This window comes from Elephas maximus, chromosome 17 (genome assembly GCF_024166365.1).
Source record: "Elephas maximus indicus isolate mEleMax1 chromosome 17, mEleMax1 primary haplotype, whole genome shotgun sequence".
In the NCBI taxonomy this organism is placed as follows: domain Eukaryota; kingdom Metazoa; phylum Chordata; class Mammalia; order Proboscidea; family Elephantidae; genus Elephas; species Elephas maximus.
Genome location: NC_064835.1, coordinates 44,515,893 through 44,533,199, shown reverse-complemented (window position 1 = coordinate 44,533,199; position 17,307 = coordinate 44,515,893). Strand labels below are relative to the sequence as shown.

The window sequence follows — 17,307 nt, the reverse complement described above, 5'->3', positions numbered from 1 at the left end:
TCTTGTAGACTCGAACTTCCAACCTTTTGCTTAGCAGCCAAGTGTGTTCACTGCTTGCGTCACCCAGGGACTCCTGAGCTCTAGTTTAATAACCTTCTGCTGTTGAGTCAATTCTGAGTCATAGAAACCTTTTTGGACAGAGCAGAATTGCTCCAAAGATTTCCAAAGTGTAATCGTTATGGAAGCAGGGGCTCTGGTTAACCCACTGTCCTTGAGTTGATTCCAACTTATAGTGACCCTCTAGGACAGGGTTGTACTGGTCCATATAGTTTCCAAGGCTGTAGCACTTAACAGGAAGCAGAATGCCATATCTTTCTCCTGCAGAGCATCTCGAGGGTTCAAGCCACACACCTATTAGTTAGCAGCCAAGCTTTTTAACTACTGCAAAACCAGTGCTTGTTGTTAAAAAAAAAAAATAGGACAGCCAAAAAATTAAGAGCCTGAATTCTGTACTCCTTCTGTACTTAGGAAACTCAGGTGGCGTAGTGGTTATGAGTTTGGCTGCTAACCAAAAGGTCTGCAGTTAGAATCTACCATGCACTTCTTGGGAAACTTATGGGGTGATTCTACTCTGTCCTATAGGGTCACTATGAGTTGGATTCCATTCCACCACAGGTTTGGTTTTTGGTCCTAAGTTAACAGCACACTAGGGGGCACTCAAGTCGAATTCTTGACATGTTTATTCTGTTTCAAATGGCAGTCCAAAATGTTTTCTGTATTTGCCTAACTTACTAAAGTGTTACTGTTACAAAACAAAAAGAAACAAATTCAATGCCATTGAGTCAAATTCTTCCTTTCTCTCTCTGTCTCTGTTTTCATCTCCCACTCTGTCTGTTTGCCTGCAGATGTTAATCTCAGACAACTTTCGTAAGTCATTTTCCACTATCTTTTTTCTCTACAAGTTCTGAGGGTAGAAGAGCTACTGTTATGACCAATATTAATTGTACAGTTTGAATCCAAGGTGCATCAGTTTTACTGAATCTTCTGACTCTCCTGGTAAGCCAGAAGCAAAAGATATTGCTCTTTTGCTACTCAGAAATATTATTGACAAGCAAACATATGCTTTTTTTTCATATAGTCAACAATTTTAGCCCTTTTAAAAACAAAAATAATTAAAAAAAAAATACCAAACCCATTGTCTTTGTGGTACTTCCAAACAATGGTTACACCAAATGTGTCACAGCAGAAGTGATCTGCACAGGGTTTCCGTGGCCGTAATCTTTATCAAAACTGATTTCCAGGCCTTTCTTTGGTAGCACCATTGGGGGGGGCTGAGTCAAAAATCTTTCTATTAGTGGATGAGAGCAAACTGTTTGTGCCTCCAAGGACGTATTTGGATCTTTAGTGTGTTTTAAATAGATAATGTTCGTGCGTTCTAGGATTGCAGATTAATATTTATTCTCATTATCAGTTCCAAATTTCATGTAGATCTCCTAGGATATTCGCCTTTGAGAGAACCAATGAGGAGATACCTAATTTCCAAAGAAAAGAATATGAAACAGGAGTCAGTTTCTATGAAGTTCTTATAGCCTCTAACTTTTTGTTAAACTTTATGGCTTTATCCCCTGACTCTTCCAGGGAGCTCAAATTTATTTGATTTTGTTTTGTATTATTTTATCTTTTTGCATTATCTCATTCTATCCTTTTCCATTCAATTTGATTTGACTATATTCAATTATTACTGACCCTGCATTCTCTCCTTGGCCTAAGAGGTGTTGTAGGAGAGTCAACATACAAATTTCTAGAAATATTGAAAGGCGAGTACTTTATGCTTCAAAGAGCAGTAGTGTTGGGTTATCCTTGGCTCCTGATCAAGAAGACTAACATGGGGCTTATGTTTCTGCTAAGAGAATGCTGCATTCTGAAAGCAGAGAGTCGCTGTTTCCAATTGCTAATCAAGAGATGGCATTATTATTATAAGACAAAGAATGGCTTCTAAATAATTCATTGAGCCCTTGACTCTTAACTCACAGTTTTCAATTTTGGCTAACAGCTGATGAGACAAAGTGGTTAAGGCAGAATCAACTGACTTCAGAGATCATTATAAGTGATTTAATTTGGTGATTGATTTTTCAAGAGGGTCTTAATATCTTCTTATTAAAATTCATACAAGCAGTTTTTAAAATTCTTGAAACTGTGTAATATGGAAGAAGAACCACGGAATTTAAGAGCTCTCAGTCTATACTCTCCATTTTTCTGCAGGTAAACTATAATATCCAAATGAAACTACTTCAAAAATAACATTTTTCTTTGTCATCTTGGCATATTCGTACAAATCCTCATGGCAAAGGCAGCTTCAGCAACAGATTAAAAAGTCTAGAATTCACTTTTGCCCCCAAAGTTATCTTGGGTCCTGCAATCTCCATCTCTAAGGTAAACCAGGCCTTCTTACAAGGTCATACAAACAGACAGACTTCAGCATCAAACACCCAGGCAAGTTGTGACTTGTAAGGAGGCCATGTTTTAAAGACAGAGGCCTCTTTCCTCAAGGGTGAGTCTTGAGAGGGAATCTCAGACGAGGTAAGTAACTTATAAGGCAGAGAATGCCAAGATAGTCAATGGAATTAAGATTCCCTTTGTGGTGAGCTGGGGATAGGCAGAAAGAGCCAGCACATGCCTCCCCGACCTATCCTTAGACGCAGTTGTGAGTCTCTATGGGATTTTTCCATTTATTCTAAGAAAAAAAAAAAAAATCAGACATGAGGAAGCAGACTCAGACCAGAAAGTTGGAGAACAGGGCCCTGAAACTCCAGAGAAGTCAGGCATGTTATCATACCTCTTTTTTACAGGTTAGAGAGAACATCTAAACTTAGAAGATAAACACAGTCACAGAGCTGTCCTGAGCTCCCTGCAGTCAGAATATTTATCCCCTAGTGGGTGACAATTTGCAGTTATTGATAAAAGACAATCAGCATTAACCACAGGTGCCTCAGAGCCTAGGAATCCACTCAAGCCCACCTGCAGGTGGAAAGCTCCCTCTGCTGGGGGCTTGATCTCAATTCCTACCCAAGGAAAAACTCTCACCTTTTAGCAGAAAGAACCTCCATTTGGGTCCAGGTGAAAATTGGCCTCTTGTATAAATCTGTGTGGGTTTGTGCTATTCTGGTAACAAAGTCTACAGAACAAAGTCTACAGAATATGTGAGGGTATGACACTCTCTGCCCCATAAACACTGAATCTAGAGCAATCAACTCAAACAGTTCCACCTCCACAACTGTCTTCCCAGTTCCTACAAATCACAACCTAGCTTCCAATTCAATGCACACCAGACTACCAGCATCTGGTAACAGAGGTAATCTACTACATGACTTATCCATATCAGTTTCCTCACTCCTTTGAGTATGATCAAGATGAGAAAATTAGAGAGGTCTGCTGCTCCCCACCTGGACCAAATGAAGTTTATTTTACCTACTCTTGTTCTTTGTGTCCAGTGTGGAGTAACCATCTTTGAATGCTGATCAGTTGTGTTATCCAAGTGAGAGTATGGTTTCACAACACACAAGAGACAGTGATCCTTTTCCAATTAGGAACATTGTGCTGTCTATGGATAGGGAACATTAGAAAATTTCAAAGTCATTTTCTGAGCAAGAAATATTTTTTATAAGATTATTCATTTTTAGATATTTTAGTTCAACTTATTAAGATTTCAAACACTCCTTCAGAATGCAATTCCAGAACACTTAATTGTGCTCGTGAGAATACTAAACATAGACCAAGAGGCAGTCATTGGAATAGAGCAAGGAGACACTTCATGGATTAAAATCAGAAAAGGTATAGAGCAGGGTAGCATCTTTTCACCATACTTATTCAATTGTATGCTGAGAAAATAATTGGAAAAGCTGGACAATGTGAGGAATAATGCAGCATCAGGATTGCAAGAAGACTCATTAACAACCTGCAGTATGCAGATGACTTGAGGCACTTACTGATGAAGATCAAAGGCTACAGCCTTCAGTTTTAATTATACTTCAAAATAAAGGCAACAGAAATCCTCACAAATGGACCAATAAGCATCTTCATGATAAATGGAGAAAAGACTGATATTGTCAATGATTTCATTTTACTTGAGTCCCCAAACAACACTCATGGAAGGAGCAGTCCGGAAATCAAATTACTGCATAGGGCAAATCTCCTGCAGAAGAATTGAAGTGCTAAAAAGTACAAATATCACTTTGAGGACTACAGTGCTCCTGACCCAAAGTGTGGCATTTTCAATTGCCTCATTTTTATGTGAAAGCTGGACAATGAATAAGGAACCTGAAGAAAACCTGATGTCTTTGAATTACTCTGGGATGAAAGATACTGAATATGTCATGAACCTCCAGTAGAACAAACAAGTCTGTCTTGGAAGAAGTAGAGCCAGAACGCTCCTTAGAAGCTAGAATGGTGAGACTTCATTTCATGTACTTTGCACATGTTATCAGGAGGGACCAGTCGCTGGAGAAGGACTTCATACTTAGTAAAGTAGAGGATCAGCCAAAAAGAGGAATAAGATGGATTGACACAGTGGCTGCAAAAATGGGCTCAAACAAAGCAATGATTCTAAGGCTGGTGCATGATGGCCAGTGTCTCCTTGTGCTGTACACACGGTGACCATGAGTCAGAACCAACTAACCGGCACGTAACAGCAACAAATTTATATATACATATAAAGAAAGAGAGAGAAATAAGATAGGATATTCGTCAATTTCATTAAGTTGCAACCAGGAATATCATATTCACTACCTGAGGCATATAATTTCTTTCCTCTTTTCCCCTTGCTTGATACTGGTCTATTAGCTCTTTATGTATAAGAGACAATATTTTTCTTCCCTACCAAGCTTTTTTGACTTGCGCGCTCTTTAGAAATACAATTCACTTGGCCCCAGGGATAGTTTGCAGCACTTGGTCTAACATTCTTAAACAATTAACCTCGTATCAGCAGATACCAATCTTTTTTTACAAGTAATCTTATTTTTTAAAAAGTTTAATTGTGCTTTAAGTGAAAGTTTACAAATCAAGTCAGTCTCTCACACAAAAACTTATATACTCCTTGCTACATACTCCCAACTGCTCTCCTCCTAATGAGACAACCCGCTCTCTCTCTCCACTTTCCCTTTTCATGTTCATTTTGCCAGCTTCTAACCCCCTCTACCCTCTCACCTCCCCTCCAGGCAGGAAATGCCTACATAGTCTCAAGTGTCTACTTGATCCAAGAAGCTCACTCCTCACCAGCATCCCTCTCCAACCCATTGTCCAGCCCAATCCCTGTCTGAAGAGGTGGCTTTGGGAATGGTTCCTGTCCAGGGCCAGCAGAAGTTCTAGGGGCCATGACCACAGAGTCCTTCTAGTCTCAGTCAGACCATTAAGTTTGGTCTTTTTGAGAATTTACTGTCCGCATTACACTACTCTCCTGCTCCCCCAGGGGTTCTCTACTGTGTTCCCTGTCAGGGCACTCATGGGTTGTAGCCAGGCACCATCTAATTCTTGTGGTCTCAGGATGATGTAGTCTCTGGTTTATGTGTCCTTTTCTGTCTCTTGGGCTTGTAATTACCTTGTGACCTTGGTGTTCTTCATTCTCCTTTGACCCACATGGGTTGAGACTAATTGATACAACTTACATGGCTGCTTGGTAGTGTTTAAGACCCCAGGCGCCACTCTCCAAAGTGGGATGAAGAATATTTTCTTAATACATTTTATTATGCCAATTCACTTAGTTGTCCCCTGAAGCCATGGTCCCAAAACCCCTGCCCCTTCTACGCTGGCCTTGGAAGTATTCAGTTTATTCAGAAAACTTTTTTGCTTTTGGTTTAGCCGAGTTGTGCTGACCTCACCAGCATTGTGTGTTGTCTTTCCCTTCACCTAAAGTAGTTCTTATCTACTACCTAATCAGTGAATACCCCTCTCTCACCCTCTCTCCCTCCCCCTCTCGTAACCATTAAAGAATATTTTCTTCTCTGTTTTAACTATTTCTGGAGTTCTTATAATAGTGGCCTTACACAATAGTTTTCATTTTGCAATGGACAAATTTTACTAAGCATAATGCCTACTAGTTTCCTCCATGTTATGAAAAGTTTCACAGATTCATCACTGTTTTTTATTGATGGGTAGTATTCCACTGTGTGAATATACCATAATCTATCCATTCATCCATTGGTTAATGGGCACCATGGTTGCTACCATTCTTTTGCTATTTTAAACAGTGCTGCAGTGAACAAAGGTGTGCATATATCTGTTCATGTAAAGGCTCTTATTTTCTAGGATATATTCCAAGGTGTGAGATTGCTGGATTGTATGATAATTCTGTTTCTAGGTTTTTAAGGAAGTGCCAAATAGATTTCCAAAGTGGTTGTGCCATTTGACATTCCCACCAGCAGTGGATAAGTTTTCCAGTCTCTCCACAGCCTCTCCAACATTTATTCATTTGTCTTTATTGGATTAATGCCAGCCTTGTTGGAGTGAGTTGAAATCTCATTGTAGTTTTGATTTGCATTTGTCTAATGGCTAATGATCATGAGCATTTCCTCATGTATCTGTTAGCTACCTGGATGTCTTCTTTACTGAAGTATCTATTCATATCTTTTGCCCGTTGATTAATAGGGTTATTTGACTTTTCGTAGTGGAGTTTTTGCAGTATCATGAAGTCCTTGGACTTGGTGTTTGATTTTTAGGAGCTCCCAGTTATCTACTTTTTCTTCTGCATTGTTAGTAATGTTTTGCATAGGAATTATGCCATGTATTAGGGCTCCTACTATTGTCCTAATTTTTTCTTCCATGATCTTTATCGTTTTAGAATTTATATTTAGTTTTTTGATCCATTTTGAACTTGTTTTTGTGCATGGAGTGTGGTATGGGTCTTGTTTCATTTTTTTACAAATGGATATTCCGTTATTTCAGAACCATCTGTTAAAATGACTGTCTCTTCCTCATTGAACTGCTTAGGGGCCTTTGTCAAATATCAACTGCTCATTTGTGGATGGATGTATGTCTGGATTCTCAATTCTGTTCCATTGGTCCGCATATCTGTTGTTGTACCAGTACCAAGCTGTTTTGACTACTGTGGCTGTATAATAGATTCCAAAATCAGGTAGAGTAAGGCCTCCCACTTTGTTCTTCTTTTTCAGTAATGCTTTACTTATCTGGGACCTCTTTCCCTTCCATAAGAATTTGGTGATTTGCTTCTCCATCTCATTAAAAATGTCGTTGGAATTTGGATCGGAATTGCATTAAATCTATAGATCGCTTTTGGTAGAATAGACATTTTTGTAATTTTAAGTCTTCCTATTCATGTAAAAGGTATGCTTTTCCCCTTATGTAGGTCTCTTGCAGAAGTGTTTTCTAATTTTCTTTGTATAAGCCTTTACATCTCTGGTAAGATATATTCCCATGTATTTTGTATTCTTGGGGGCTACTGTAAACGGTATTGATTTGGTGACTTCCTCTTTGATGTTCTTTTTGTTGGTGTATAGGAATCCAACAGATTTTTGTATGTTTATCTTGTATCCTGATAATCTGCTGAACTCTTTTATTAGTTTCAGTAGTTTTCTGGAGGATTCCTTAGGCTTTTCTGTGTATAACATCCTTTTATCTGCAAACAGAGATCATTTTACTTCTTCCTTGCCAACCTGGATGCCCTTTATTTCTTTACCTAGCCTAATTGATCTGGAAAGGACCTCCAGCACAATGTTAAATAAGAGTGGTGATAAAAGGCATCCTTGTTTGGTTCCCGATCTCAAGGGGAATGCTTTCAGGCTGTCTCCATTTAGGATGATGTTGGTTATTGGCTTTGTATAAATGCCCTTTATCATTTCTACTCCTATTTTGCTGACACTTTTTCTCATCAATAGGTGTTGCACTTTGTCAAATGCCTTTTCTGAATCAATTGATAAAATCATGTGATTCTTGTCTTTTGTTTTGTTTATATGATGGATTACATTAATTGTTTTCCTAATGTTGAGCCACCTGTGCACACCTGCTATGAATCCCACCTGGTCATGGTGAATTATTTTTTTGATACGTTGTTGAATTCTATCAGCTAGAATTTTGTTGAGTTTTTTTGCATCCAAGTTCATGAGGGATATAGGTTTGTAATTCCTTTTTTTGTGATATTTCTTTACCTGGTTTTGGTATCAGGCATATGCTGGCTTCTTACAATGAGTTTGGGAGTATTCCGTCCCTTTCTATGCTCTGAAATACCTTTAGCAGTAGTGGTGTTAACTCTTCTCTAAAAGTTTGGTAGAACTCTGCAGTGAAGCCATCTGGGCCAGGGTTTTTTTGTTGTTGTTGTTGGAAGTTTTTTGATTACCTTTTCAATCTCTGATTTTTTATGGGTCTATTAAGGTGTTCTACCTCTGTTTGTCCTCCACATGTCTGTCAGTTTGTTGTACTGTGGGAGCTTGCATGTTGCTGTGATGCGGGAAGCTATGCCATCAGTATTCAAGTACCAACAGGGTCACCCATGGAGGACAGGTTTCATGTGAGTTTCCAGACTAAGACAGACTAGGAAGAAAGACCCAGCAGTCTACTTCTGAAATACATTAGCAAGTAAAACCTTATGAATAGCAGTGGGACATTGTATGATATAGAGCTGTAAGATGAGCCCCCCAGGTTGGAAGGCACTCAAAACATGACTGGGGAAGGGCTGCCTCCTCAAAGTAGAGATGACCTTAATGACGTGGATGGAGTAAAGCTTTCAGGATCTTCATTTCCTGGTGTGATATGACTCAAAATGAGAAGAAACAGCGCCAAACATCCGTTAAAAATTGGAACCTGGAATGTATGAATCTCGGAATACTGGAAAGGGTCAAAAATGAAATGGAACACATAAACATCGATATCCTAGGCATTAGTGAGCTGAAATGCACTGGTATTGGCCACTTTGAATCAGACAATCATATAGTGTACTCTGCTGGGAATGACAACTCAAAGAGGAATGGTGTTGCGTTCATCATCAAAAAGAACATTTCAAGATGTATCCTTAAGTACAACGCTGTCAGTCATAGGATGATATCCATATGCCTACAAGGAAGACCAGTTAATGCGACTATTATTCAAATTTACGCACCAACCACTAGGACCAAAGATGAGGAAATAGAAGATTTTTATCAGCTGCTACAGTCTGAGATTGATCGAACATGCAATCAAGATGCATTCATAATTACTGGAGATCGGAATGCAAAAGTTGGAAGCAAAAAAGAAGGATCAGTATTTGGAAAATATGGTCTTGGTGATAGACACAATGCTGGATATTGAATGATAGAATTTAGCAAGACCAACGACTTCCTCATTGCCAATACCTTCTTTCACCATCATAAACGGCGACTATATACGAAGAGTATACATACAGAAATCATTGATTATATCTGTGGAAAGAAATGATGGAAAAGCTCAATATCTTCAGCCAGAACAAGGCCAGGGTCCGACTGTGGAACAGACATCAATTTCTCATATGCAAGTTCAAGCTGAAACTGAAGAAAATCAGAGGAAGTCCATGAGAACCAAAATATGACCTTGAGTATACCCCACCTGAATATAGAGACCATCTCAAGAATAGATTTGACTCATTGAACACTAGTAACCAAAGACCAGACCAGTTGTGGAATGACATCAAGGACGTCATCCATAAAGAAAGCAAGAGGTCATTGAAAAGACAGGAAAGAAAGAAAAGACCAAGACAGATGTCAGAGGAGACTCTGAAACTTGGTCTCGAAAGTCAAGCAGCTAAAGCAAAAGGAAGAATTGATGAAGTAAAAGAACTGAACGGAAAATTTCAAAGGGGATCTCGAGAAGACAAAGTAAAGTACTACAATGACCTGTGCAAAGAGCTGGAGATGGTAAACCAAAAGGGAAGAAAACGCTCAGCGATTCTCAAACTGAAAATTCAAAATTCAAGCCTCATGTTGCAATAGTGAAGGATTCTATGGGGAAAATATTAAACTACACAGGAAGCATCAAAAGAAGATGGAAGAAATACACAGAGTCATTATACCAAAAACCTAAACCCTAGGAAAAAATCCACCCTCCACTTACGTGCTTCCATGGCCCTAACGTGGTTGGAGAAAAACACATAATTATTCTGATTCATCTCACCATAAATTTTATGCACACTACTTCAGGACAGCCCTTAATCCTGCCTCACAATTGTATTTCATTTACCTGGTTCATTCAGTCTGCACCCTTTCTCTTTTCTTTTCTCTTCAGTTTTAACAGCTACTTGTCATTCTTTGTTTTCTTTGCTGTTAGATGTCATCAAGTCGGCTCCGACTCATAGCGACCCTATGCACAACAGAATGAAAACCTGCCTGATCCTGCACCATCCTTACAATCGTTGTTATGCTTGAGCTCATTGTTGCAGCCACTGTGCCAATCCACCTTGTTGAGGGTCTTCCTCTTTTCTGCTGACCCTGTACTCTGCCAAGCATGATGTCCTTCTCCAGGGACTCATCCATCCTGACACCATGTCCAAAATATGTAAGACGCAGTATCGCAATCCTTTCCTCTAAGGAGCATTCTGACCTCACTTCGTCCAAGACAGATTTGTTCGTTCTTTTGGCAGTCCATGGTATATTCAATATTCTTCGCCAATACCACAATTCAAAGGCGTCAACTCTTCTTCAGTCTTCCTTATTCATTGTCCAGCTTTCACATGCATATGATGCAATTGAAAAAACCATGGCTTGGGTCAGGCACACTGTAGTCTTCATGGTGACATTTCTGCTCTTCAACACTTTGAAGAGATCCTTTGCAGTAGATTTTCCCAATGCAATGCGTCTTCCTGACAGCTGCTTCCATGGCTATTGATTGTGGATCCAAGTAAAACAAAATCCTTGACAACTTCAATCTTGTCTCCGTTTATAATGATGTTGCTCAGTGGTCCATTTGTGAGGATTTTTATTTTCTTTATGTTGAGGTGTAATCCATACTGAAGGCTGTGGTCTTTGATCTTCATTAGTAAGTGCTTCAAGTCCTCTTCACTTTCAGCAAGAAAGGTTGTGTCATCTGCATAACGCAGGTTGCTAATGAGTCTTCCTCCAATCATGATGCTCCATTCTTCTTCATATACTCCGGCTTCTCAGATCATTTGTTCAACATGCAGATTAAATAGATGTGAAAGAATACAACCCTGACGCACACCTTTCGTGACTTTAAACCAATCAGTATCCCCTTGTTCTCTCCAAACAACTGCCTCTTGATCTATGTAAAGGTTCCTCATGAGCACAAATAATTGTTCTGGAACTCCCATTCTTCACAGTGTTATCCATAGTATGTTATGATCCACACAGTCAAATGTCTTTGCATAGTCAGTAAAACACGGGTAAACATCCTTCTGGTATTCTCTGCTTTCAGCCAGGATCCATCTGACATTAGGAGTGATATCCCTGGTTCCATGTCCTCTTCTGAAACCAGCCTGAATTTCTGGCACTTCCCTGTCGATATACTGCTGCAGCCATTTTTGAACGATCTTCAACAAAATTTTGCTTGTTTGTGATATTAATGATATTGTTGTATAATTTCCACATTCAGTTGGATCACCTTTCTTGGGAACAGGCATAAATATGGATGTTGGATCACCTTTCTTGGGAGCAGGCATAAATATGGCCAGGAAGCTGTCTTCCATATTTCTTGGCATAGACGAGTGAGCACCTACAGCATTGCATCTGTTTGATGAAACATTTCAATTGATATTCCATCAATTCCTGAAGCCTTGTTTTTCGTCAATGACTTCAGAGCAACTTAGACTTCCTCTTTCAGTACCATCAGTTCCTGATCACATGCCACCTCTGGAGATGGTTAAATTTGGGCTAATTCTTTTTGGTATAATGACTGTGTGTATTCCTTCCATCTTCTTCTGATGCTTCCGGCATCATTTAATATTTTCCCCACAGAATTCTTCACTATTGCAACTCAAGGCTTGAATTTTTTCTTCAGTTCTTTCAGTTTGTGAAATGCCAAGCAAATGACCTCATTTCCTGTTTCTTAGAAGAGCTTCCACTAGCTCCTCTCATGTATCTTCTGATCTACAGGCATCTACATTCCCATGTTCTGCCTTCCTTTCTTCCTGTTACTGTAGATGAGTAGACAGCCCTCCTACCTGAGGCCAGTCCTATACCACTGTCCCTCCCAAGGGTATCTTGGCATTTCTCACTTCTCTTTTCTCAACTATCTGTGTCTTCCACACTTTAGCATCATTTCCGTCAGCATGAAACATCTTTTTTAAAAACTGTCCTGATTTCACATCTCCCTCCAGTTATGTCCTGTTTCACTCTTCTCCTTTACCTTAGATCTCATTGAAAGACTTCTATATAGTCACCAAACCTGGACCATCTCTTTTCGTCCCCCCTAAATCATGCAATCTCCAGCATCCTTTCTGTCACCAAGGCCATAGTTTTCAATTACTGATCCTTCCTCTTTGTTTCCAACTTTCACATTCCTGTCACCATACTGATTGGGTATTCGATCAATTTCAGACTGCAGAACTTGGTAAAAATCTTCTATTTCTTCACCTTTGGCCTTAGTGGTTAGTGGGTAAATTTGAATAATACTCCTATTAACTGGTCTTACTTGTATATGTGTAGATGTTATTCTCTCACTGTCAACATTGTATTTCAGGATAGATTTTAAATTGTTCTTCTTGATAAATGCAACACCATTCCTCTTCAAGTTATCATTCCTGGCATAATAGATCATATGATTTTCCAACTCAAAATGACCAATACCAGTCCATTTTGGCTGAATAATATCTAGGATATTGATCTTTATGCATTCTATTTCAATTCTGACAATTTCTCTTTTCCTAATTACAGTTCGTACATTCTACATTTCCATTATTAAAGGATGTTCACCTGGTTCTTCTGACTTTGAGTCATGCCATATCAGCACGTGAATGTCCCAAAAGCTAGACTTCATGCACAGCATTAAGGTCAACTCAAGTTTAAGGAGGCAGCTCTTCCCCAGTCATCTTTTGAGTGCCTTCCAACCTGAGGGGCTCCTCTTCTGGCAGTGAAACAGACATTGTTCTGCTGCTATTAATAAGGCTTTCACTGGCTAATTCTTTCAGAAGCAGACCACCAGGTCCTTCATCCTAGTCTGTCTTACTCTAGAAGCTCAACTGAAACCAGGCCCACTGTGGTGACCCACCTGGTATTTGTATATTGGTGGCATAGCTACCAGCATCACAGCAATATGCAAGCCCTCACGGTATGACAAACTGATGGAAGTGTATTCTGCATCTAATTTCTGGATTTTTTTTTTCAGATACATAGTACCCTGCATTTAGTTTTCCATGCCTTTCATACAATGTAAAGTTTATCATTTATTTCTTTAAATAAGCTCACATAGCCTCCAAATCTAAAGTGTGAGGAGAACACCTTTTGTTTTCTGTTATTTCAGTCGCTTCACATTCATATTCATATCTTAGTTATCTTATTTTCTTGGATGTCAAGGATCTCTGACTTCTTGGTGGTATCAGTCTTTGAAAACTTATTTGTGAGGTGCCCTGAGGGTTTATGATGGGTATGCCCTCTTCTAGAGCAGCTTTCTATTGATTGGGCCTTCTTAAACTAATTTCAAGGTTGGAGAGTTCCAGACACGCCTAGGACATACATAGCTGGAGTGAAACTCCTTGGAAGGCTGACTTCCAGACAAAACTTCCCAAGGAAATTTTGCTTATTATTCCCTGTCCATTTCCACAATGACCCTAGAGCCCTTTGACCATTTTCTAGCAGCTCTTTGAAGGATACCTTTAGTTTCTCTGGTTCATAGGGTCTTTGAGATTAGAGCCACCATCCCTTGGCTCTAGCACAACATAGGGTCCCTCAGGACTCCCCACATTGGTAATTTCTAGGTCTGTCTTTCATTTTCTTGGATTTTACATATCTCTAGAAGTAATTCATTACTGTATACAGTGACTTCAACTGTCCTTCAGGATAACATTGGGTTTAGAGCTCAGACATTTTCTGGCCATAAATTTTTATCAAAAAGTGAACCACAATTTCTCCATTGTCATCTCTTCTTACTCCTCACTCTCTTTTATATATTTCGAGCATTTTATATTATTTCACCAGGATTGCAGAAATCAGGAAACTAGCCCATCGTTTATGGGCCCTGAACCCATTTCAATTTTTTTTCTTATTTTAAGTAGAAGCTCTTAAGAGAAGCTACTGCTTGTAGTTTTAGAGTTTCTATGTTGATATGAGAGCTTCTAAGTTGCCTACTTTTTCTTTTCTAGTGATTCGATCTTGATTTACATGGGTTACTTTCACAACCCACTGCCCACGTCCTTTGCTTCCACATTCAATGAAGGCTTTGAATAGATCCTCCAGGCCCAGTCCGGCTGCTCAGGTTTTATAAATAGGGACTTTGCAATGTGTACTGATCTTTATCAGGCAGGTGGAGGCAGCAAGATGGTATTACAAGCTCCTGTCCTCATGTTCCTGTTGTTCTGGGTCTCTGGTGACAAATGAACACTGCCTGGATCCCTTTAAAGAAATATCTTTGTAGAGCTGAAAAATGATTTAAGACATAGTGGGAAATGATGGCTATTTCCAAAAATGACTCAATTATGTGTGAGAGGTATTCCACTAAAATGCCCATTCAAAATAATATATTTTAAAATGCCTATGAACAAGTTTGTGTATACATATATGTATGGTAATTGTCCTCTCTGATTGCAGAAGCCAGTAGAGACATTGTGATAACACAGTCTCCTGTCTCCCTGACCATGTCTCCAGAAGAATGATCCCCATCAGTGCAAGTCCAGGCAGAGTGTTAGCAGCGTCTTGGCCTGGTATAAGCAAAAACCAGGGCAGGCTCCGAAGCTGCTTTTCTCCTTTGCATCCAACTAGGCATCTGAGATCCCTGACCTGTTTAGTGGCAGTGGGTCCATCATAATCAGCATCTTCCAAACTGAAGACATGGCAAATTGTTGCTGTTAGAAACATTATGGCTAACCTCTCACACTGTTTAACTTCAAATACAAGTTCCTTCCCAGGGCTGGAGACCTGTGAGTCTTCACTGCACCAGCTACTTCCTCTCTGCACAGTCCTGAACATGCACACTTCCTCTATCTGCTCCAGAAGCCTCATCTCTTAGACATGGAATTTTCTTCCAGAGTGATCCTCCTATTTAGATAGGTCTACATTTTGAAATGAGATATGTAATAAACACTAGAAGCCACCAAGTCCTGTCCACTTGTCCCAGTTAGAGAACATTGGTTTGATGTTACTTGTATCTCTGATTACACAGTATCTCTGGATCATCCTCATGTGTCTGACATTTTAGGTCCCAGTGGTCAGATCCTGCTCACTAGGTGCCAGAATCTCTGGCTTTCTCCCAGGAGAGAAAGTCTCCATTAGCTGCAGGGCCAGTTAGACTCTCAACTATACTGACAGGAAACACTACTTGGGTTGTCATCAGCATACAACGTAGCAGGGACCTATGGGCCTCCCTCACCATACTTCCTCTACAAGTGTTTTTGTGATGCTGAGCAGGTTTCAGTAGCACTTGCAGACTAATACAGACTAGAAAGAAAGGCCTGGTGACCTACTTCTGGGAAATCAGCCAGAGAAAACCCTATGGATCACAACAATCAGATAATATTATGCATTGAATTCTCATGAGTCATGGACTCACAAGATGGCAACTTGCAAACAGAAAGAACCATGATTTCCTTCAGTCACTAAATTAAACTTGGGTACCCAAGGGACTAATGCAAAGAGGAACTGACAACTAAAGAAAGCGAACATGGGAAAGCTATCACATGTTTCTAGAGTGATAGGATTAATGAGTTAGAGTCTGGTCTTTAAAAGAATGAGTGCCCCTGAAAGACATGGAGAGAGGACAAAAGGCAGTAAAATGGGAGCTTAGAGCATGAAAATGCCTTCATTGATGTTGGCCAGGAAGACTTGGCTGGAAAACAGGATCCATGGAAGGAAAACAGAAGAGAGAAATACCACTTTCTGTGAGGGCGATTTTAAATATGAAGGGTCCAGGTTTAATATTGGGTTAGGTCCAGAGTAATGAGGGGTAAAGGCACAGAAAGGAAAAAAGTCCAGAAAAACAAGGAAATAAAATGGGAATGTTCCAGAGTCAAGAAGGCACAGGGAAAAGAGAACTGATCTTTCAGGGTATAAAGCACAGTGAACCCTTCTGAAATCAGTCACATGATCTATCCATATGAAACATGGAGGTTCCTGTGACATGAAAACTCCTGACAAAGCTTACAAAACATTTTTAGAGCATTTTTTTTTTTCTTTAATTTATCACGAAAGTAGATCCAGAAGAAGCCACATCCCTTCATTTTCTCCTGGAACCTGCAAATACTCCAAGGAATTAGTCAGGAGATGCAGGTTTTGGGGCAGAGAGAGGAAGCATGCATGTTCAGGGCTGAGCAGAAAGGAAGCAGCTGGTGCAGTGAAGACTCACTGGCCTGTAGCCCTCGGGAGGAGGTTTTTGTTCGAGGCTGAAGCACTGTGGGAGGTAGCTCTTTACCCTGCTGACAATAATAAAGTGCGGCATCTTCAGCCTGGAAGTTGCTGATGGTGAGAGTGAAGTCTGTCCCAGACCCACTGCCACTGAACCGGTCAGGGACCCCAGATGCCCGGTTAGATGCCCCATAGATGAGCCGCTTAGGAGCCTGTCCTGGTTTCTGCTGGTGCCAGGCTAAGAAGTCCCTGCTGGAAAACATCATGCTTTTAGAAAGACTCTGGCTGGCCTTGCATTTGATGGTCACTGTTTCTCCTGGAGACGCAGCCAGGGAAGCTGGAGACTGGGTCATTATGATGTCCCCACTGGCACCTGTAATCAGAGCGGCCAATTACCATGCATACATTTATACACACACTTTTTCGTACACACATTAAAATATCCCCCCAATAGAAAAACATTTAGTGATATTAGGTATCAGCACATAATTGGTTCCATGTGGAAATAACCATCATTTCCCACTATATCTTAAAATCATTTCTCAGCTCTACAAAGATTCTGCTCTGCAGGGATTGAAGCACTTTTAATTTCTCACCAGAGGCCCAGAGCAACAGGGACATGAGGAACAGGGTCTGTGGCACCATCTTGCTGCCCCTGCCTGCCTGATGCAGATCAGCTCACATTGCAGAGGCCCCGTTTATAATATCTGAGCAGCTAGCCTGGGTGTGGAGGGGCCTATGCAAAGCAATCAGTGAATTGAAAGCAAATTACATGGACCACAGTTTGTGAAACTAACCAATGTACATCAAGAGCCAAAAATATCACAGAAAGTATCATTTTATCAGTAGAAACACAGTACTTAGAAGCTCTAATATCAACTTAAAATAAAACCTCTCACAGTTCAGG

General features: G+C 40.1%; 1 gene segment (V, D, J or C); it reads right to left on the bottom strand.

Annotated features, from left to right (window-relative positions):
• Positions 1–17,099, bottom strand: part of LOC126060234 (immunoglobulin kappa variable 4-1-like) — a 49,013-nt gene extending 31,914 nt beyond the window's left edge. Inside the window, 2 exon segments of the V gene segment in view lie at positions 16,402–16,773; positions 16,997–17,099. Coding sequence covers positions 16,402–16,773; positions 16,997–17,045 — 421 coding nt within the window.
• Between the last annotated feature and the right edge of the window lie 208 nt (positions 17,100–17,307).